General features: G+C 54.5%; 1 protein-coding gene across 1 annotated transcript in view; it reads left to right on the top strand.

Annotated features, from left to right (window-relative positions):
* LOC122387032 overlaps positions 1 to 18,402 on the top strand; it is a 128,372-nt gene extending 109,970 nt beyond the window's left edge. Inside the window, exons 8-11 of the mRNA XM_043376838.1 lie at positions 16,463 to 16,597; positions 17,010 to 17,346; positions 17,758 to 17,903; positions 18,198 to 18,402. Of these exons, the coding sequence (XP_043232773.1) occupies positions 16,463 to 16,597; positions 17,010 to 17,346; positions 17,758 to 17,903; positions 18,198 to 18,262 (683 nt within the window). The 3' untranslated portion in view covers positions 18,263 to 18,402. The remainder of the gene's footprint in view (positions 1 to 16,462; positions 16,598 to 17,009; positions 17,347 to 17,757; positions 17,904 to 18,197) is intronic.
* Positions 18,403 to 23,144: the final 4,742 nt, after the last annotated feature.

The raw sequence follows: 23,144 nt of genomic DNA, 5'->3' as shown, positions 1-23,144 counted from the left end.
TCAGCTTTTTCAAGGTGACCAATATGCCGAAGCAGCGCCGCACGACCGCAGCTACATGCTTCTCCATGGTCAGATTTTGATCAAGCAGGACTCCCAAAAATCGAATCTGTCCTGCTGGTGTCAAAGAGACGTTTCCGAAGTTCACACTGAAATTTGAAGCTTTTTTGGTGACCGGAAGGGTTCCAAATAATGACATTTCAGTTTTGCTCGGGTTGAATTTGAGCTCGTTGTTTTTGAACCAGGTGGCGAGGCTGGCCAAATCGCCTTCCACACTGGCTTTGAGCGCTGTCAGTCCCTCATCTGATGGAGGCGCACTGTGCAGGATGACGGTGTCGTCAGCATACGACACCGCCTTGCACTGGTCAGAGAGGTGAGCATACAGATCATTTGTTAGCACGTTGAACATGATCGGTCCTAAAATGCTACCCTGGATCACGCCGAAATCTACATGCTCCATCGAGCTGCCTCTGACACATTGCATCCTACCGCTAAAATAGTCGATGAACCAGTGTGACGACACCCCATACCATTCCAGCTTCCTGAGAAGCGCCTGACGGTCCACACAGTCAAATGCCTTGGACATGTCGCATGAGGTGATGACAGTCACGTGCCCTCTGTCTCGGTTGTCTGAGATGGCGCTGACAACGTCCACGACAGCGTCCTCTGTTGAGTGGCCCGGGCGGTAGGCATACTGGTTGGGCGACATCGCATGGGTGACACTCAGGTAGTCCAATAGCTGTAAACTCACAACTTTTTCGGCCAGTTTTCCTACCACACTTAGGACGCTTATTGGTCTAAAATTACTAGGCTGTGCTGCGTCTCCAGATTTGTAAATGGGTACTACATTCGCGCGCTTCCAGTCCGCCGGGACCAGCCCTGTCACGATGGACATGTTCACAACATGTAAAATGTGAGGTGCTAAAATGGCAAAACATCGCCGGATGATGTTAAGAGAGATGCCGTCACATCCCACAGCTGCAGAGTTCGACATCCGGCGCAGGGCGAGGCCGAGCTCCGGCAGCGTGACCGGCCGCACGCGGAATCCAGCGCTGACGACAGCCGGTGGCCGCGGCGGCGCAGGGTCGCCCGGCAGCGCGGCCAGCTCCTCCGCGAACCGCGGCCGACTCCCTCAAAGTACTTGTTGAATTGGTCTGCTGACGCTGCGTCCAGGTTGATGTCACTTGTGCTGGTCTTAGTGCTGCTGATGGCGTACGACCTCAGGTCCTTCCACATGTCCTTGGCAGGCCTCCTGGCCGCGAAGAACTCTGATCGCGCCCTCGCCAGGCCCGCCCTGAACCTCCTGCGGAGCGAGATGTACCGCTTCCGCGCGTCAGCGGTCCGCTGGGCGTCCCACTCTCTACGAGCCGCGTCCCTCTGCTGCTGCAGCTCCAGCAGGTCCTCGCTGAGGGTGAGCCAGGGACACTCACGGTGTCTGAAACGGACGCGCTTCAGGGGGCAGTGGTTGTCGACAGCAGCGTTTAGCGTTCGCAGGAAGGCATCGTAGGCGGTGTTGACGTCCTCGGCGTTGAGCATGTCGGACCAGTCAGATGTCAGCAGGTCCAGATAAATGGACGAACCAATCAGCCTCAACTAGCAAGTTTCATCGTTAATCGTGTATATTACTCGTCTCGTATTGTGGTGAGAGGGGGAAGGGGTTCAATGCATGCCCTTCGATAGTGTTCATGCTTGTGGCATATGCGTGGAATATAAGTGTAACGTCACGGGGTGATTTAAAAGTTGAGGTACTAGCGATAGTTGCATTGTCACAAGCAGCAAATTTCCGAACAAACGCATTGAGCATTAATCGACGACTGACACTGACTGACTATATAGATAGCTCGCTGACGACGAGTCTGAGCAGACTGACGGGACTGACTGGCCGCGGCTCTGGCGCGGCGGTTATACAGAGTATAGGTGGCGCCACGATCAAAGTCGGCCAGCACGGGAATGCAGGCATTGTTACAATTAGTTAGCAGTTGTTCCAATGAGGAATGATTACAGCGCAACCACTGGAAGTTGCATGTATAAAGTAGTTTCATAGACTACTGTATCACGCATATACTTATCGCATATACTTATAATGTTCATATTTACATTCTACATATGACTGCAACTGCTGATGCTAAAAAAGTGTTGTGCGGCCGCTCGGCTGTGTCAGTGCACACTCCGGTGTCAGTAGTGCAGCGGGGAACTGGCAGCTGCTCTGTCCGACTGCAGTCAGCTGACACAGCTCCAGTAGCGTATCTAGGATTTCTCTCAGGGGGGGGGGGGTCCGCAGTCAAAAGGGCCCTTGACTGACTGGGTTGAAAGGGCCCTTAAAGGGACCCTCCCACCTTAACCCTATTAGTGGCAGGGGGGGTTGTTTTTATCCACCCCTCAGGTTTTTCGGGAATATCTCCGAAACCGCTGAAGCTACGATGCTGAAATTTTCTGACTTTTCCTAAAACTAAATTGGGCTTATTCCCTGAAAATTTCAAGTTCATAACTTTACCAGGGGCGGCTCCAGAGCACTGGGAATTGGGGGTCCTATTCGTGAAGCGAGTCATTTGGGCGAAGATCACGATGCTGCACCAGTTTTACGAACAGTGAATGAAAGGTATACATGTGGTAACATATACAGTTATTGTGCATCCTCTTTTGACACGTTTTTGCTATAATAGGCGGATCCAGGCGTCCAAAAAGGGGGGTTATGTTTTACCTCCCAACATAGGAGCCCTGACACCGCCTATGCATGACCAATACAATTGTAGTCGTTCTCTCATAAGAAAATTGTAACATAACAAGACCATTACCACCCTTTTTAGAAACAGTACCAACAAAAACCTTATTTACTATACTTTTTGTGTACCCCCAATCTCAATGATCTGTATCCGCCTATGATTTTTGAAAATGCATATTTTTAGGATCCATGTGAATTCCTGGTTCATTCTCTATCGATCGGCAAAAGTTGCGTTAGGATTGGTTCAGAAACCTGGCCGTGATAAACAGTCTAAAATGTATCTGCAATTTGCCCGTTTTTACCCCCCTCTACCCCCCCTGTTGACATATTTTAATTTTTATTTTTTAGAAATGTAGATCACGTTGAGCGAAATCGAATGCCGTTTGAGTTTTGAAAATCGGCCCGTTAGATCTCGAGATATCAAGGGGGGGTCGTAAACAGCCCCCCCCCCCCTGCCACTAATAGGGGTATACCAGGAGCCTGCCACTAATAGGGTTAACATTAGTTTTGAGTTGAGATAGCCAAGTTTGCGGCCAGGCTCAGAAACCACCATTTATCCTGGTCGCAACCCCCGCAGCTTTATGGTGTTCAAGAAATTTCTTCCCTTTACTTGCAGGGTGGGACCAGCGTGGTCCCTATCTCTTAACCATTACGGGAATCTGATGACGTCATCAGGCTTTCGAACGTCCGTTAAATGTTTGACTAAAACGTTTTGTAGCACGCGGTGGTATATGCTGCGTTGCGCGCAACAAATGCCGCACTTTTAAATAAAGTCGCTAGGAACAGCGGAGATCCCAAAAAGTAAACAAAAGTAAAAGTCTAATATCTTGAAAACCGGTGAATATTTTTCGGTGAAATTTGGTAGATATTCGTTTTCGCTCTTTCTGAACCGAGCGACATCACTTTCATGCCAATTCATAAACTTTTTTTTAAGGTGGGAGGTCCCTTTAACCCGCGCCCCACGGGGGGGGGGGCTATTCATAGCCCCCTCCCGTTTTTCTGCAATAACTTCCAAACCGCTTGACGTATCAACGCCAAACTTTCAATACCTTTGGCTGCATCAATTTGACACCTTGTACCAAAATTTGAATTTCGTAGCTACCACAGGTCGGCCGGAAATGACGTCAGAGTGACGTCATGTTCGGCCGATTTCGACGCAAAACATTGAACCACGGCAATCGCTCCCAAGAGCTACGTTTTTAAGCTAGATCCAATTTCTTTGCATGAGAGGACTCAGAATAGACTGCGCTATCAAACTGCTATCTCGGATTTTCGAAATTTTCAAAATTTTGACAATTTTATATAATTAGATTCAAATTTTATATTTTTACATTTTTTTCAAAAAGTTTTTGACTTTTCGAAAAAAAACGGAATACATGTGATAGAACGCATTATTATGACTAACTCTAGCAAGTTTTAGCTAAATATCTTCAAAAATGGCCCAGTGATACGCATTATTGCAAAAAATTCATAATTATTAATTTTTCAAATCAATTTTTTCAGCAAGTATTTGACATCGTACGCCAATATAAATAGCACCGTCGTGTTCCTGAGCTCAAACTGCATCCAATAAAGACCTTTTTTGTTAAAAAAAATTTTAACTTCAAAATTTGACCTTTTTTGACCTGAAAGTGACCTGATCTAAGACTCAAAATGACCTAGAATGACAGACGACATTAAATTCGAAATCTTTGGCCTAAATGAACCATAAAACATGTGTCACGTGACCGACGCATGATATCCTAATATGTTTGTGACCTGTGATGACCTGACCTTGACCTGAAAATCAATGTACAAGTTTGGTACCCTCAGGGTATCTAGAGCATCTGTTCACGAGTGTGTGAACCAAAAATGAGCCTGATCTGACTTGTAAGTCGGCAGCCAGAGCCCAAAACGTGAACAAGCCAAAATGCTAATAATTTTTACTTTGACCTGACCTGTGACGTCATCGGTGACCTCGAGGTCAATGAAATTAGGTTTCGCTCGACAGTTACTCCGGGGCTATCAGACGCCGTTTGAATTTTGACGATCAGCCCAGTAGTTTCGGAGTTAGGAGAGGGGCTATGAAGAGCCCCCCCCCCCCAGTAGCGCGTGTTATACGCAGACCCTAGTGGGACGCGGGTTAAGTGGCAAAAGGGCCCTTGTAGCCTGAGTTGAAAGGGCGTTAACCCGCGCCCCGTAGGGGGGGGGGGCGAAACGGCACCCTGTCCTCTTCCGTAGGTAGCTATCTCTAAATGACTGCAGATATCGCCACCAAACTTTCAGGACCTCTCCGGGCATCCATTTTACATATTGAGACCATTTTTTTTCCAGAGGCTATGATAGGTTGGCCGCAAATGACGTCAGAATGACGTCATGTTCTGCCATTTTTGACCCAAAAAAGGTTTCGCGGGAAGAGGTGTCAGGCCTACAGAGCTGTAGAAACATAAAAATGTTCCGACATAAAAAGTGTAGAATTAACAGGCCTAGGTCAAATATGAGCACAGTTTACAGAAAGAGCGTTAAAAGAGCTTTGTTTCTTTTGTTGGGTAGGGCCCAGGCCCTTTCGGTCTGACGAGACCATTTCAGCGCCGGAAGGATGATAGGAAATGAGGGAGACATTAGTCTGGGCGGGCACCTTGGTGAGTCACCGGGGCTGAGCCTGTCCAACAGGACAGGCCGACCGCCCCCCCCCCCCCCAAGTGCTCACTGCAACCGGTTACGAGTGTGCTTCCTTAGGAGCCGCAGTGCGCTCCAATGGGAGCCACCCGCATGGAATAAAGTTGCCCGTCCAGGTCCAGCCCGGATCAGGGGTTGCGGCATGGAGGAGAAGGATTTGAATGTCCTGAGGATGGAAACGGCGAAAGGGGTGTTAAAAGATCTATTAACTGCGCTTTTCCCCGGCACTGTAGCTCTATTCATTTCCGAGTCATGCGGTGGTTTGTTGAAAATTGTCGAAATTGGACCTGAAAATTGGTGAAATTTGACCTTGGATGACCTAATGGAAATCAGATGGAATAGTAACCTTTTGCTCATAACTAATGTAAGCCAAAAACAAATCCAAAATATATTTTCGGTGCTGGACCTTCTTCAGTGGAATGTTCAGCTTACATTAGTTATGAGCAAAAGGTTCCTATTCCATCTGATTTCCATTATAATCATAATCATGCTCAAAAAAACGTTTCACACCATTCAATCATTGGATGACCTATGTGAACTAACCTTTGACCTGATCTAAAATGACCATTGTAATTTCTTCATTATTGTTTGCGTCTCTTCAAACGCTGCCTTTGGCGTATTGGTACGTGGTTCAGAAGCCAAGTTAGAAGCAGGGGTGCGGAGTCGGAGATGGAGCCGGAGCCGCCGGAGCCGGCATATTTTGCCCGAGCCGTGAAACAATATAGCCCGGAGCCGGAGCCGGAGCCGTCAAAAAGGCGGCGACTCCGGCTGCTTTTTTTGAAGAGGAAAAATATTGACCTAGTTCGGTTTGACAGTAGGCAGTAAAACATGTGGTATTCAAAATAGCCTTGTTATGCAAATACAGAAGCAACGTGAATTGCTTCATCTTTTCTCTTCCACCCGTATTTAATTGTATAAAGGATGTACTGAGTACTGGAGCCGGAGCCACCGGAGCCGGACCATTTTACTCGGAGCCGGAGCCGGAGCCGCCGTGACATTTCACCCGGAGCCGGAGCCGGATCCGAATTTATTTTCTCCGGAGCCGTAGCCGGAGCCGTCTGAAATTTCCACGGCTCCGCATCCCTAGTTAGAAGGACCCTGACCGGCCGAGGGGGGCGTGGGTGCCACCACATCGTTTTTTTGCGACAGCTAGGAACACGTCGGCAACAGAGAGCCAAAACTGGGCATAGCTACCTGACCTTTGATGCAAACCGGGCCTTGTGACACCTGCATTTTCACGGGGGGCCTCTGGTCGTCTTAAGGACCCTCTGTTACCCTCAGAGGGACCTTCTAATGGCCTCTGCCCTCTGAAGACTGTAGAGTTCACAAGCCGGCTGAGCTGTGGAGGTGTATTGCACTATCACTGACCAAAACCAGACTGCCCTCTCTCTCCGATCCAGCACACACATCACCTCGCTACATATCGGCCGACCCATCACACACTGACACATAACTCGGGTGGTGTGGCCTGATCACGCCACCCAGCCACCGACCAATGACAGGCGCCCACATCGTACCAGGGTGGGGTGACCCAGCACCCGGTCACATCGAGCCGGTACGGACCGGTACGGGGCGGCCCGGCAGGCGAGGCCCAAACCAGAACATCTCCCTCCCCCTGAAGAACTTCTTGCAAGAAGTTCTAGTCGCTGTAGCCGAGCCTGTCCGGACGATGTCGTTGACGTGAGCTGCGCCTCAGCCTTGCAGGGGGCAGCTGGAACCGGACCCGACGTTCAGGAACGTCAGATGGGTCAGGGTCCGTAGATTCGGGTGACGACTTGTCAGTTGCAGACGGCCTGTCTGCAGAGCGGAGGAAACGCCTGTTCCTCCATAGTACTCTTCCGCTGGGAAGCTTGACGTGGTAGTCTCGCTTGTAGCCCACGCCGATGATGACACCAACTTTATCCCATCGCTTGCTGATGGGATCCTGAAGTCGGACATCGGCTCCGATCTTGAGGGGTGGAAGGCTGCGAGCCGAGGAGTTGTAGTGCTGCTCGCGTTGAAGACGATCCCGCGCAGCCCTGGCATCGCAGTCGTCGGCGCGCAGTTGCCACTCCGGGGCGAACGCACTGCGATGAGCTGGAACCCAGGAGCGGATTGGATGGCCAAAGACGATCTGTGCTGGAGAGCGGCCACTGGCGCCAGGGGTGTTCCGCAGCTCCAACAGTCCCTGATGCAGCCGCTCATCGTCGACGGAGCCGTTGGTCGTCGTTTTGGCGATGAGGTGCTTGATGGTCTTCACCGCAGCTTCAGCATGCCCGTTAGACTGGGCGTAGTATGGCGTGGAGAAGACGTGGACCACGCCCCACCGCTTGAGGAAGGCGGCGATTTCTCTGCTCTTGAATTGAGGGCCACCGTCTGTGCGAAGCCGTACTGGTACGCCGAGTGTGACGAACACCTCTCGCAGAGCTTGGATGACCTGCCGACTGGTTGTGTCTCCTCGTGGGAACTGGAAGATCACTGGCCAGTTGGAGAGTCTGTCCACACAGACCAGGAAGTCTCTTCCAGAGAGTGTGAAGATGTCGGACGACAGATCCTCGAAGATTCTTGATGGTGGTGGTTCCAGCACTATCGGTTCCGGAGGTAGACTCGGTCGGCGCTCCTGGCAGGCGTCGCACGCTCCAACCGTGTTGGTGATGTCGCTGTTGATGCCTGGCCACCAAACGGTTTGACGAGCTCTGCGTTTGGTTCTATCGACGCCTTGGTGGGAAGCGTGAAGAGCCTCCAGGGTGGCCTTCCGTGAAGCCGCAGGGATGACGATGCAACATCCCTTGAGGATAAGGCCACTGTGTGTGGATAACTCATGACGGACACTCAAGAAAGGACGGAGAGGCTGAGGAAGCTGCTCCTTGGAGACAGGGAAGCCATCCGTGACAGCGCGCAGAAGGAGTTGGTACTCGCTGTCAGAACTGGCGACTTCAGTGAGCTTCTCCAGACGCGGGTCAGGCAGATGAGTTTCACCTTGCAGAACAGTGATCTCTTGAATGGTGCTGACTGATACCCGGCGGACATGATATTCCACCTCCTGGACCAGTTGATCGTCGTCAGCGGTGGGCTCATCGACAGGAGCGCGAGAGAGCGCGTCTGGGATGACGTGCTCCTTCCCACGGATCCACTTGGCGGTGAAGTTGAAGAGCGACGTCTTCTCCTTCAGTCTCTGTAGGCGGGAGTTCTCAATGGTGTCGAGAGTGAAATCGTTCAGTATCGGCAGGAGTGGCCGATGATCCACGAGGACTTCGAAGTGTGGGAGGCCGCGTAAGAAGATGTGACACTTCTTCAGCGCCCAGACGATCGCCAGCAGCTCCAGCTCCACCATGGCGTATCGGGTTTCCGTGTCCGAAAGGAAACGAGATCCGCATTGCACCAGACGCCAGTGGTTACCGTGGCGCTGAAGCAGGGCGTATCCGAGGCCTTTCCGTCTTGCCGCATCTGTCTGCAGCATCGTAGGCAGAGATGGGTCGAAGTGCGCCAGCACAGGTGGCGCTGCCAGAGCCGCTTTCATCGCGTCGAATGCGGCCTGATGGTCTGGAGTCCAGATGAAACTGTTGCTTGGCTTCAGTAGACCACGCAGAGGCTCGGCTGTCGAGGAGATCTCTTTGGAGAAGTCGCCGAGCTGCTGGACGAGGCCCATGAAGGATCGCAGCTCCGTGATGTTGGTAGGCGGCGGGAACTCGGTGATGGCAGAGACCTTGCCTGGCTGGACTTGCTTCCCAGCAAGTGACAGCGTGAAGCCGCAGAAAGACACCTCTTCCACGGCGCAGAAGAACTTCTTCTCATTGAGGGTGATGCTGTGCTCCCGACAGCGGTCAAGAAGAGCTCGGATATGACGCTCGTGCTCTTCCAGGGTCTTGCTATACACCAGGATGTCGTCGACGACTTTGACGAAGTTGTTGAGTCCCTGAAGAGCGATGTCACCCCGTCGGCAATACTCATCACCAGTCGAGATCAGGCCCATCGGAGCTCTGAGAAACTTGTAGCGGCCCCAGGGAGTTATGAAGGTCGTCAGATGCTGGCTCTCAGGATGCAGAGGCAGCTGCCAGTATCCAGACTTCGCGTCCAGTGTTGAGAAGAACCTCGCATCCGTGGGTACCTGTGAGATGGCTTCACGAGGCGTGATGAGGGGATGTAGAGGCCGCTTGACAAACTTGTTCAGCTTGGTGAGGTCTATGCAGATGCGTACACCAGTGTCCTTGGCAACCAGCACGAGAGGATGACACCAATCTGTAGGTTCTGCGCCGAGTGGTGCTATGATGCCTTGCAGAACCATCTGGTCCAGCTGCGTTTTGACCTCGTCCCCCCAGGCGAAGGGAACCTGCCGAGCCGTGCGGACCGCAAACGGCGTGACTTCCTCAGTGACGTGGATGACCATTGATTCACCGGACATCGGTTGGAGTGAGTTCTTGCCGTCCGCCGTGAAGACATCACGGTATTCCTTGACAAGCTCTTGTCGCAGCTTGCCATGCTGCCGAACAGCAGACTTCGGATCCGTTGGCGACGTCCTCCCTTCTCCATCTGAACCGGTCGTGACGATGCTGTCAATAGCAGGTCGCTGACTTCCAGGCTGGGGGTAGTGGTCTGGTAGGATGGCCAGAGACTTGGCGGTGTACCAGGCCAACAGCATGCCGCGAGATTCCGTGAAGACGTACACAGTGTCTCGGATCAGCCTGTCTTGAAGGCTGATGAAGACCTCGAAGGTGCCAGTGCAGCGCATGGGTTGCAGGTTGGCAGCGGAGATCTGGATACTCGGCGGTGGCGACAGATCTTCCTGCCGCACACCGAGCTGGCGCGCCAGCTCAGCACTCATCACAGAGATCTCTGCGCCTGAGTCAGGCGTGGCATCGACAGTACCAAGGAGGGTGCCGTCAGCACGCCGAAGCTGAACAGCAATCTTCGGTGCCTGCTGAGTCTTGTGCAGACTGCCGACCACGACTTGTGGAATGGAGACTTGGTTCGAGTGCCGGTTTCTGCTCCGAGATCGCTGTGCCTCTGGTGGCTGGTGAGCCTGCTGCCGTTTGCGGCATACCGCCGCCAGATGGCCCTTGGTGCCGCAGGAGTAGCAGGTGAGATTTGCAGCAGGACATGACCTCCTGGGATGGCCAGTGCCGCCGCAGCCCTCACATGGCCGTTCTCGTGATGGGCTCCGCTGATTCTGGCGTGATGACACCCGGAAGACGCTCTGATGCGACTGATGGCCTTGAGTGATGTCCTGCAGAAGCTGGTTGTTGGCTTGAGAGGCCTCCTCCGATCGACAGATGTCGATTGCGCACAGCAGCGACGGGAATGGCCGGAGTGACAGCAGCTTTCGACGTGTATCCTTGTCGCGTATCCCGGACATGATGCGCGTTGTGATGCGGTCGTCCATGCAGGAGGAGCACAGCTCGGCGTCGGCTGCTAGCTCCTTGATCGCGATCAGGAACGAGTCGAATGACTCTCCCTCTTCTTGGTGTCGTTCTTCAAACTTTACCCGGTCGATGGCGACGTTGTGCTGAAGCCGCAGATACTGCTCGATCTTGTCCAGCGATGAGCTCACGTTGTCCGAGTGCGGGCAGATCCCGACGGCGTGCAGACTGGCGGCACGCATGTCTTCAGTGAAGCACGCTCGCAGGTAGGCGAGCTGGTCCTCTTGACTAAGAGTAAAGATGCTCCCCAAGCGGTAGTAGTCATTCCAGGATGACCTCCAGAGGCGAAACTCACGGAGAGTGGCAGACGACGACAGCTTCACTGGAGGAGATACCGGTGGCCGCCTGGCCCCGCTGTCTGTATGAAACGGCGCAGAAGCTGAAGCAGGAGATGCTACAGCACCGGTTGCAGTAGACGGTCGTGTCGTTGCCAGCTCTCCAGCCGCCTGTGGTGAAGTAACAGGATTCGCCGATTCCACAGCGCCGTCCGTTGTCGGTCCAGCGAGAGCCGCAGGATCTACCGCTGCAGCTATTGGCTTCTTGTCAGGTGCCGTTGTTGCCGTCAGACGGTGTTCTTGTAGTTCCTTGCGGAGAAGCTCGATGTCTTGCTGATGTTGTTCGTGCTGTTGTTGAAGCTGCTGTTGTAGCTGCTGCTGGAGCTGAGCCAGCCACGGTGGTGCCGAACTGCTGTCTTGGTCGTCAGAGCCGTCCATCTTGCACTTGGAGCGTAAGTTGTACGGCATGCGTCGCCGGCCAGCTGGATAGGCACCGGTGGCAACACCTCAGCTTACTTGCAGCAGGTCCGTAGATGTCGGCTGCGCCATGTAGAGTTCACAAGCCGGCTGAGCTGTGGAGGTGTATTGCACTATCACTGACCAAAACCAGACTGCCCTCTCTCTCCGATCCAGCACACACATCACCTCGCTACATATCGGCCGACCCATCACACACTGACACATAACTCGGGTGGTGTGGCCTGATCACGCCACCCAGCCACCGACCAATGACAGGCGCCCACATCGTACCAGGGTGGGGTGACCCAGCACCCGGTCACATCGAGCCGGTACGAACCGGTACGGGGCGGCCCGGCAGGCGAGGCCCAAACCAGAACAAAGACCATCACTGGCCTCAAAGGGCCCTCTAATGGCCCCCATGGGCCTTCTGGGTACATGAAAGGGCCCTCTGTTTTCTCTCCAGGGGCCGTTTTTTACCTCAAAAGGTCCTCTTTTACTTCAGGTGGCCGTATGTTGGTCTAATACAGGAGGCCCATGGTGGCCTAAAATAGCCCTCATAAGTCATATAATCTAAGGTGACCCCCTGTTGGCCTTAGAAAACAGGTAACTCCGGGTGCCTGAGAGGCCCTGTTTGTGTCCCAAAGGGCCCTTTGTTGGCCTCATAAGGCCCCTAGTTGGCCTAAAAAGTCCTCTAATTGTCCAAGGGCCCTCTGTTCGCCTCAGAGGGCCAGCTTTTTCCTCATAGTGCCTGATGACCTCATAGAGCCCATAGTGGCCTCAGGCCTGACATAGCCTTCATATCACCTCAGAGGGCCCTCTGTTGTAAGGCTCAAGTGGCCTTCTCAGAGGGCTCCGACTGCCCTGTGACTGACATTTGTCCACTCTTATCCCCCTTTTGAGTTACCTATTTCCCCCTCTGACACCCAAGCCAAAATACAATTTTGGGTCACTGACTCCGAGGGCCAGTTGATTTTCAGAGTGCCCTCTTTGAGGTGGATGTGAGGGCCCTCTGTTCGCCTCAGAGGACCCTCTGGTGGCTTCAGACTTCAGATGACCCTATTTTGGCATCAGAGGGCGCCTCTCTGTGGCATCAGAGAGCCTTCGGAGGCCTTAAATGGCCCTATTACATCTCAGAGAGCTGTCTTTGACCTCAGAGGGATCTTTTTTACTTTTTGTGGTGTCTAATGGGCCCTCTGGCCTTTGTTCGCCTCAAGAGGCCTCAAGGGGTCCTCCGATGACTTCCAAGGACCCTCTTTGATCTCAGAGGCCCTGATGACCTCATAGGGCTCATGGTGGTCTGACATAGCCTCATATCACCTCAGAAGGCCCCCCAGTGCCTCAGAGGGCACTTTGTGGCCTTTGAAGGCCCTCCATTCGCCTTAGAGGGCCCTCTTTGATCTCTTTGATCTCTTCGATCTCAGAGGGCCCTCTGAGATGGCTGAGAGGGCCCTTTGTTCACCTCAGAGGGCCCTCTGGTGACATCCAGGGACCATCTTTGATCTAAGAGGGCCGTCTGGTGGCCTCATAGGATACCTTGTGACCTGAAATTGACCCTCGTACCACAGAGGGCCCTCCGTGTGCCTGAGAGGGCCCTATGTGTGCCTGAGAGGGCGCTTTGTGACCCTGAGAGGGCCCTCTGTGTGCCTGAGAGGGCCCTCTGTGCCTGAGAGGACCTTCTTTGTCCCTGAGAGGACCTTCTTTGTGCCTGAGAGGGCCCTCTGTGTACGATCCTCCAGGTATTTAGTGGTTGGTTGCCAACATCACAATAAGCGATCTGCATTAATGAATACGTCTAATGGCTGTTGAAAACCATTGCCGAAGTGTGTGCACGAACCCTCCTCTCATTTCTATTGAGTCATTTTACAGGAGCATCACTGTCATTCAAAGTTATTACACCAAAAGCACATAGGCTAACCAACCAGTAACCACTCTTTTGCTGGAGGGCCATACCTGAGAGGGCCCTCTGTTTGCCTGAGAGGGCCCTCCGTGTGCCTGAGAGCCCTATGTGTGCCTGAGAGGGCGCTTTGTGAGCCTGAGAGGGCCCTCTGTGTGCCTGAGAGGGCCCTTTTTGTACCTGGGAGGGCTCTCTGTGTACCTGAGAGGGCCCTCTGTTTGCCTGCAAGGGCTCTCTGTGTACCTGAAAGGGCCCTCTGTTTGCCTGAGAGCGCCCTCTGTGTGCCTGAGAGGGCCCTCTGTGTGCCTGACAGGGCCCTCTGTGTACCTGAGAGGTCCTTCTGTTTGCCTGAGAGGGCCCTCTGTGTACCTGAGTGGGCCCTATGTGTGTTTGAGAGGGCCCTCTGTTTGCCTGCCCTAGTGAAAAAGTCCTTAAGGATTTCGCCAAAATCCCCACAATCCTTAAGGATCCATAAGGACCCATAAGGATCAGATATGAAATCCTTAAGGACTCTACGGACCCTCTTGAATCCTTAAGGACGCATTCGCCGATCCGTAAGGATTTTAGGGCGATGTTTGGTATCCTTAAGGATCGCTCAGTATTCCGTAAGGAAATTGCTACTTGCTAGTGTCGCTTAATCCTTCAGGATAGCCGATGCAGCCAGTACGTCAATCATTATGGAGTGATTGAATCATCCCTACTATTATTCCGTGCTCCGTATCCGATAATTTATTAGCCATATGACATATACGGCATGTAAAAACTTTGTGACGGACCAAAGCAGCGTTCGCTATCATCATAGGCGCGGGAACCGGGAGGCGAGGGGGGCAGTGGGAGCAGCTTGCCCCCACTTTTGTGCTGAACTTTGAAATTAAATATTTTCGATTTATGGCATTTCTCGATATTGCGAGTGCCAAAACCGGTGATTGTGAGCCAGGGATAACAATTTGGCTATCTTAACTCAGAATTAATATTCAGCTGGGATGGTCACCTAAATGTCCACGCTGGGTTCACCCAGACTCCAAATCGGATAGACGAATAGTTCTGATAAAAAGTACCTATTGGTATCTCAACCAAGTGCCACAGTATGCATGTATCGTGTGGCCTTAGTGCCACCGGTGCCACAGTGTTTGCGCTGTGCTCTTTCAGAGACCGTACCGACTGGAATTTAGCGACCGCTGACCGTTTCAAAGACTGTACGGGCGGCAGCGGGCGGTCTGATCCTCGCCTCCGGCAAGAGGGGAGACCGCGCGTCCCCCTGTCGCATTGTGCCGCTGCCGCTCGCGGGATGCGGACGAGTCTGTTGAGTGTGTTGTGCCGTCTGCCGTCTCCTCTTCGGGCCATGTAAGTCTCTGCCATGCTGTGTATCAATGAGATAATTGATCCTAGTTATTGCATTGATAGATACAAAAACCGGCGCTGAAACGTTCACTTCAATTAATGGCGATCGTCGTCGTCATTCATTTGGCTGCGGCAAATGAAAGTACTACCGGTAGCGTCTTTTAGCGTCATGCCTTGGAACGAGGCCCAGGTAAATATGTATAATAGAATGGATTCAGGGTAGTAGGACGTAGGTGCATATTGCATTGCTAAATGAACATACACAGGCATCTAAGCTGGAAATGACTGAACTGAATTTACTCAAAGGCTCACCAATATTCTTTGGCTGGGACTGCAGTCTAAGCCTAAGAGTAGAATTCGTGAGCCTTTGAGTAGGTATTGTTGATCAGTATATTACTGTTATTACATAGGAATATCCGCCTTGTTACAGGAACGCAGGATGCAAGACTGGACAGGCGACGGGCGACTCAACCGCTCAAGATGTGTAGTATGTGGATGGCGGAGGAGCGGCGGCCGAGGACGTGTGACGTGATAATATCTGAAGCGTGGCTGACTCGAAAAAGTGTAGACTTATCTTCATGTAAATATGTTTTTCGGAAGTCCTCGGTTTATATTTCTCGGAGCCTCAGCTGCAACCTGCGAATGCCTAGAGCTCCATATATGTATACCCGGCCGCCTGTGGTTGGCGGCTGCTCCATTCCTGGCAATGAAAAATGGCTAAATGTGCTTGTTTTAAGTAAAAAATATACCACCAGAGACCGTACAAATGTGTTTGCTAGGGTTTGATCCTTACGGATTTATATATCGCTCATTAAGGAAGAGCCTCAAAATCCTTGAGGATTGTCGCCAAGATCCTTAAAGATTTTGCTACAAATCTTTAAGGAAAAGCCACAAAGTCCTTAAAGATTATTACCAATGTCCTTAAAGACATTGCTAGAGATCCTTAAGGATTTAGCTAAAAATCCTTACGGATTTTCCGCAGAATCCTTAAGGAATTTCTAACAAAATCCTTAAGGATTGTGTATCAATTTCGTACAAGGATTTTGTTAAGGATCGTCCTTAAGAAATGCATAGGACTGTCCTTAAGGATTTTTTCACTAGGGTGAGAGGGCCCTCTGTGTACCTGAGAGGACCCTCTTTGTGCCTGAGAGGGCCCTCTGTGTACCTGAGAGGGCCCTCTGTTTGCCTGAGAGGGCCCTCCGTGTGCCTGAGAGGGCCCTATGTGTGTTTGAGAGGGACCTCTGTTTGCCTGAGAGGGCCCTTTGTGAGCCTGAGAGGGCCTTCTGTGTGCCTGAGAGGGCGCTTTGTGAGCCTGAGAGGGCCCTCTGTTTGCCTGAGAGGGCCCTCTGTGTACCTGAGTGGGCCCTATGTGTGTTTGAGAGGGCAATCTGTTTGCCTGAGGGCCCTTTGTGAGCCTGAGAGGGCCCTCTGTGTGCCTGAGAGGGCTCTCTGTGTACCTGAAAGGGCCCTCTGTTTACTTCACAAGGTCCCTCATTGGCCTAAAGGTGTCCTCTAATAATGTTAGTCCTCAAAGGGTCCCTAAAAGAGTTCTACAATACTTTTCTGCGAATTAATTGGGAAGTGGTCAAAAGGGCCCTTGAAGTCATTTCATTTTTTCCGTGTTATAATAAAAAACTTTTTGTCTAGGCTCCAGGGGGGGGTCCTAGGACCCCCAGGACCCCCCCCCTTGGATACGCCACTGCACAGCTCTGTCCGACAGGGCCGGAGGTGACGGAGCGGAGGTGGCCGGAATGGTACGGGAGTGATCTGTCAGTGTCGCTCCAGGGGGTGGCTGCCGACACCATCAGGCACCTCACTGACCTGGGACGGACGGTCACACAACTGGAGATATACGGTGAGCAGCGGCAGCACGGACAGGCCGCTGATATACGGGCTCAGCAAATGGCGGACACCGAGTAACGGTGTGCCGTTGTCGCACCTCATGGAGACAGGTGTGATACATAGCCAATGTGCTTTGAGAAATAATGAAGTCAATTGAGCTCCAAAATGGAGGATGACTGTTCAACTTCAGTCAGTGACATATCCGTTCATAGTTATTTGAACATACACATAATGATTGTAATTCAATGTTCAATGCAGTTCAGTGCATTGGCTGAACTGATTGCATATCATTTAGTACCACTGTTATATCATCGTCTACTGTGCCCATAACACCATGCGAATTCATAACTGTTTCGTTCTTTTCTATATTGACATGTATTTCTACCGACTGATCCTGTCTGTATGTGTGTCTGTGTGTTTTCCAGACTGTCCTGATCTCACGACCGGCAGTCTGGAGCCCCTCACCAGGTTCCCTAAGCTGGAGCGTCTCACCCTGTCCGGCGGCGTCACTGACGCCGTGAGCCTGGAGCCCCTCACCAGGTACCCTGGGCTGTGGGTTCTCACCCTGTCCGGCGGCGTCCCTGACGCCGTGAGTCTGGAGCCCCTCACCAGGTGCCCTAAGCTGCTCAGTCTCACCCTGTCCGGCGGCGTCCCTGACGGCGTGCTGGACAGTCTCAGCGGCTGCCCCGGGCTGCAGACCCTCACACTGGGGGACCTCCAGCGGCCGGCAGAGACGGCCTTCACAGCAGCAGCGTACACCAGGTCAGTCAGCAGACACTGGCGAGGCGGGTCCTGTCAGACACTGACATTGACACACTGACACTGCACTGACACTGCACTGACACTGACACGCATACACTGACACTGACACTGACACACTGACATTGACACACTGGCACTGATACACCCACACTGACATACTGACACTGACACACTGGCACACTGACACTGACACACTGACACTGATACACTGACACTGACACACTGACACTGACACACTGACACTGACACACTGACACGGACACACTGACACTGACACACTGACACTGACGCATTGTCACTGACACCAACACACCGACACTGAAATACTGACACTGACACTGACTCGTACGTCCGGCCGGCTGGTGCCGCTGTGTTTGTGTGTGACGGCTCTGCTGCTCTGCTCTGTTACAGACTGGTGAAGTCGTGTCGGAAGCTGTGGTCGCTGTACCTTCACTGCACGGCGGACACCGGCCGGGCCGTGCTGACCGCCCTGAAGGAGGCGGACCTGGGCCGGGACAGTGATGGCGAGCCCCGTACCATCTATCTCTGGGTCCCCGGTAGGTGAGAGGGCGCCGCGCGCCGCGCCTCTGACCAGTCAGTCCCTCACAACAGACGCTGCACGGCGCCACCGGCCTCTCAGACACACACACACTCGACCACCGCCGCAGGCCACGTCACGGACGGTGACGTGTCGCGTCACGGCCACCACGGCCGACGGTGACGTCACGTCAGCCGTCTGTCCTGTGTGTGACGTCACTGTCCGGCGGTGTGTGGACATGGCTGTACCGCTGTCTGTGTGTCTGTCTGTGTGTGACGTGTCCACCTCAGACGTGTCTCTGCTCTGTCCACAGGGGAGCTGTACCGTCAGCTGGGGAGCCAGGGAGGCGATGGGGTCAGAGTGTGGGAGTGGTGCTGATTGATGCGCTGCACTCCCGACCGTGCAGTGATGAGCTGACTGCAGAGAGGCCGAGCCAGTCGGCCGGGGCCGCCAGCTGACTGCTGCCGTGTGTGCTGCACCAGCCGGCACTGAGAGCGGCGCCGGTCAGCCGGCACACGGCCCCGGTGTCCGCTCTAGTGTAGTGATCTAGTTGTAGTAGTAGTAGTGTAGATGTAGTAGTAGCACACGGATGTGATGTGGTGGGTAATTACCGGGCGGGTATTGTGGGTAATTGGACGGAAGATGTGATCTAGTGGGTAATTACCGGGTGGGTATTGTGGGTAATTGAACCGGAGATGTGATGTAGTGGGTAATTGCCGGGCGGGTATTGTGGGTAATTGGACGGGATGTGATCATGTGACCTAGTGGGTAATTACCGGGCGGGTATTGTGGGTAATTGGACAGTGAAAAGTGATGTAGTGGGTAATTGCCGGGTGGGTGTTATGGGTAATTGGACGGGAGATGTGATGTAGTGGGTAATTACCGGGCGGGTATTGTGGGTAATTGGATAGTGAAAAGTGATGTGCTGGAGAGACTACCGATCATGTCATTACGCTATTCTGTATGTAGAACACACGTCTCTGACGGTCCGACTCGGTTCACCGTGCCTGGTCCCGGCAGCACGGCCGGCCTCGGTCACGTGACCGTCCCCCGGTGGAATCGGGCGGCTCGGTCACGTGACCGCCGTGCCGGGTCGGCCGGCTCGGTCACGTGACCGCCGTGCCGGGTCGGTCGGCTCGGTCACGTGACCGCCGTGCCGGGTCGGCTCGGCTCGGCGGTCAGTCGGACGGGGACGCTGTCTCACCGGCACCGAGGTGCACAATAGTGATGTCAATTACAGAAAATCAGAATACCGATACCTAACTAAATACCAACGAAAATCCCGGGAAAATGCCGAAACCAAACCAACTTGGGAAAATGAGGGAAATACTAACTTTTTACCGATTTATTAGCCTCTTATACATTAGTGAGGGTTCATGATACCAACAAAATACCAAACACATTAGGATTGAAATACCAAGTACCAAGTTGGTATCGGTTTGGTATCGGTATACCAAAACGTTGGTATCCGATTGACATCTCTAGTGCACAGCGCGCCATGTTGAGTGTACTGGATGCGTGTTGTGACACTCACACGGACAGGTATATATCAATACACTACTGGATAGGCCGTCCGAGCTGTATAGGCGGTGTCAGTTGAGACGGCGGCTCACAGCCGCGCCCGCCCGGCCGCTCCGGCAAGCGGGTGTCTGTTCTACTCTCTGTCTTCTATACATACACGGGAGGAGTTGCTTGAGCTGTACCATATATGTAGCCTTCAATAAACCAATGAGCAGTGTGCCGAGTGTTTGTCCGGCTGCACCGTCCGCCCCGCTCCGCTGTGAGCCGTCATTTTCCGCCCCGCCCCGCTGTGAACCGTCATTTTCCGCCCCGCTCCGCTCTGAACCGTCATTTTCCGCCCCGCTCCGCTGTGAACCGTCATTTTCCGCCCCGCTCCGCTGTGAACCGTCATTTTCCGCCCCGCTCCGCTGTGAACCGTCATTTTCCGCCCCGCTGTGAACCGTCATTTTCCGCCCCGCTCCGCTGTGAACCGTCATTTCCGCCCGCTCCGCTGTGAACCGTCATTTTCCGCCCCGCTCCGCTGTGAGCCGTCATTTTCCGCCCCGCTCCGCTGTGAACCGTCATTTTCCGCCCCGCTCCGCTGTGAGCCGTCATTTTCCGCCCCGCTCCGCGCGGTCACAGACAGTCCGCCCCGGCGGAGCGGAGCGGCAGTCTCCGTACACCGTCTCCGTACCCGTCATATACGGACCGTACAGCGGCCGTACACGCTGCAGTGACACTCATGCAGTGACACACACACGGACATACACGGAGACACGGACAGACACGGAGGCACCTCGACACGGAGACACGGACATACGCGGAGACACCTCGACACGGACATGCACGGTCCCCGGCTTCTGCCCGGCCATATCCACTCGAGCTACAGCGAAACAGGTGATGAGTGAAGGTCAGAAACTCAGAACTACTCGACTCATTTGGTATTATAATCAGCACCAAGTCCCCCCGTCCCGGCCATACAGCGGTGCGGCGCGGCTGCAGAGCTGTCTGCCGACTGGTGCGGTGCCGCCGGCCGTGGCCGCTCGTCTGTCGGCGGCCCGGACTGCAGCCGGTGGCCGAGCTGCCGGTCCCGGCGACTCGCTGCCGGCTGGGCTGACCGCCGTCAGTCACCTGAGCGGTGCTGGCCGGCCCGAGCCGGGGCTGCGGCGCGCCGCGGCACCTCAGCGACGCACCCTCTGGGACACTGAGCGGCGCGCACCGGTGGGACTGTCTCTGCCGACTGTCCCTACCCCATGAGTGGGACCGGTGGAACTGTCTCTGCCGACTGTCCCTACCCCATGAGTGGGACCGGTGGGACTGTTTCTGCCGACTGTCCCTACCCCTTGAGTGGGACCGGTGGGACTGTCTCTGCCGACTGTCCCTACCCCATGAGTGGGACCGGTGGGACTGTCTCTGCCGACTGTCCCTACCCCATGAGTGGGACCGGTGGGACAGTCTCTGCCGACTGTACCCACCCCATGAGTGGGACGGTGGGACTGTCTCTGTCGACTGTCCCTACCCCATGAGTGGGACCGGTGGGACTGTCTCTGCCGACTGTCCCCACCCATGAGTGGGACCGGTGGGACTGTCTTTGCCGAATGTCCCTACCCCATGAATGGGACCGGTGGGACTGTCTCTGCCGACTGTTCCTACCCCATGAGTGGGACCGGTGGGACTGTCTCTGCCGACTGTCCCTACCCCATGAGTGGGACCGGTGGGACTGTCTCTGCCGACTGTCCCTACCCCATGAGTGGGACCGGTGGGACAGTCTCTGCCGACTGTACCCACCCCATGAGTGGGACGGTGGGACTGTCTCTGTCGACTGTCCCTACCCCAGGAGTGGGACCGGTGGGACTGTTTCTGTCGACTGTCCCTACCCCATGAGTGGGACCGGTGGGACTGTCTTTGCCGAATGTCCCTACCCCATGAATGGGACCGGTGGGACTGTCTCTGCCGACTGTTCCTACCCCAGGAGTGGGACCGGTGGGACTGTCTCTGCCGACTGTCCCTACCCCATGAGTGGGATCGGTGGGACTGTCTGTGCCGACTGTCCCTACCCCATGAGTGGGACCGGTGGGACTGTCTGTGCCGACTGTCCCTACCCCATGAGTGGGACCGGTGGGACTGTCTGTGCCGACTGTCCCTACCCCATGAGTGGGACCGGTGGGACTGTCTCTGTCGACTGTCCCTACCTCATGAGTGGGACCGGTGGGACTGTCTCTGCCGATTGTCCCTACCCCATGAGTGGGACCGGTGGGACTGTCTCTGCCGACTGTCCCTACCCCATGAGTGGGACCGGTGGGACTGTCTCTGCCGACTGTCCCTACCCCATGAGTGGGACCGGTGGGACTGTCCCTGCCGACTGTCCCTACCCCATGAGTGGGACTGTCTCTGCCGACTGTCCCTACCCCATGAGTGGGACTGTCTCTGCCGACTGTCCCTACCCCATGAGTGGGACTGTCTCTGCCGACTGTCCCTACCCCATGAGTGGGACCGGTGGGACTGTCTCTGCCGACTGTCCCTACCCCATGGAGTGGGACCGGTGGGACTGTCTCTGCCGACTGTCCCTACCCCATGAGCGGGACCGGTGGGACTGTCTCTGCCGACTGTCCCTACCCCATGAGTGGGACCGGTGGGACTGTCTCTGCCGACTGTCCCTACCCCATGAGTGGGACCGGTGGGACTGTCTCTGCCGACTGTCCCTACCCCATGAGTGGGACCGGTGGGACTGTCTCTGCCGACTGTCCCCACCCCATGAGTGGGACGGTGGGACTGTCTCTGCCGACTGTCCCTACCCCATGAGTGGGACCGGTGGGACTGTCTCTGCCGACTGTCCCTACCCCATGGAGTGGGACCGGTGGGACTGTCTCTGCCGACTGTCCCTACCCCATGAGCGGGACCGGTGGGACTGTCTCTGCCGACTGTCCCTACCCCATGAGTGGGACCGGTGGGACTGTCTCTGCCGACTGTCCCTACCCCATGAGTGGGACCGGTGGGACTGTCTCTGCCGACTGTCCCTACCCCATGAGTGGGACCGGTGGGACTGTCTCTGCCGACTGTCCCCACCCCATGAGTGGGAACGGTGGGACTGTCTCTGCCGACTGTCCCTACCCCATGAGTGGGACCGGTGGGACTGTCTCTGCCGACTGTCCCTACCCCATGAGTGGGACCGGTGGGACTGTCTCTGCCGACTGTCCCAACCCCATGAGTGGGACCGGTGGGACTGTCTCTGCCGACTGTCCCAACCCCATGAGTGGGACCGGTGGGACTGTCTCTGCCGACTGTCCCTACCCTATATGTGAGTGTCCGTTTCTGCGGCGGCCGCTGAGCCCCCAACCCTGTCCTTCTCCTCTCCCCAGTCCGCTGTGCAGGGTCGCTCGAGGTCACGTGGTCAACTGGGTGTCTTCTCCAATGCACCTTTTATTCGTCGATCGACCTTACACACACCACCGTGCAGTCACATGACTACGACTCGACTCCCCTCCGTGCCGTCCGACGCGCCGGCATGGCCCCACAACTGGGACAAACGGCCGCCGGGGACGCTCCTATGTCCGATGTTCGTCTCCGTCCACACCGGAGAGGAGAGGGCAGGCGGCGGCCGCACTGAAAACTTTTTTACCATTTCCTGAAGGGTAAACCCGCCATAGCATGGTAGCTTGACACACAGACGTTTTTTACCACCTTCCAGATGGTAAATTTTACTCTTTCATGAAGAGTAAACTCGCCAGGGAGGGGTAACATGACACACAGACGTTTTTTA

This window comes from Amphibalanus amphitrite, unplaced genomic scaffold, assembly GCF_019059575.1.
Source record: "Amphibalanus amphitrite isolate SeventyFive unplaced genomic scaffold, NRLGWU_Aamphi_draft 000271F_arrow, whole genome shotgun sequence".
In the NCBI taxonomy this organism is placed as follows: Eukaryota; Metazoa; Arthropoda; class Thecostraca; order Balanomorpha; family Balanidae; genus Amphibalanus; species Amphibalanus amphitrite.
This window is presented reverse-complemented; position numbering and strand designations above follow the sequence as displayed.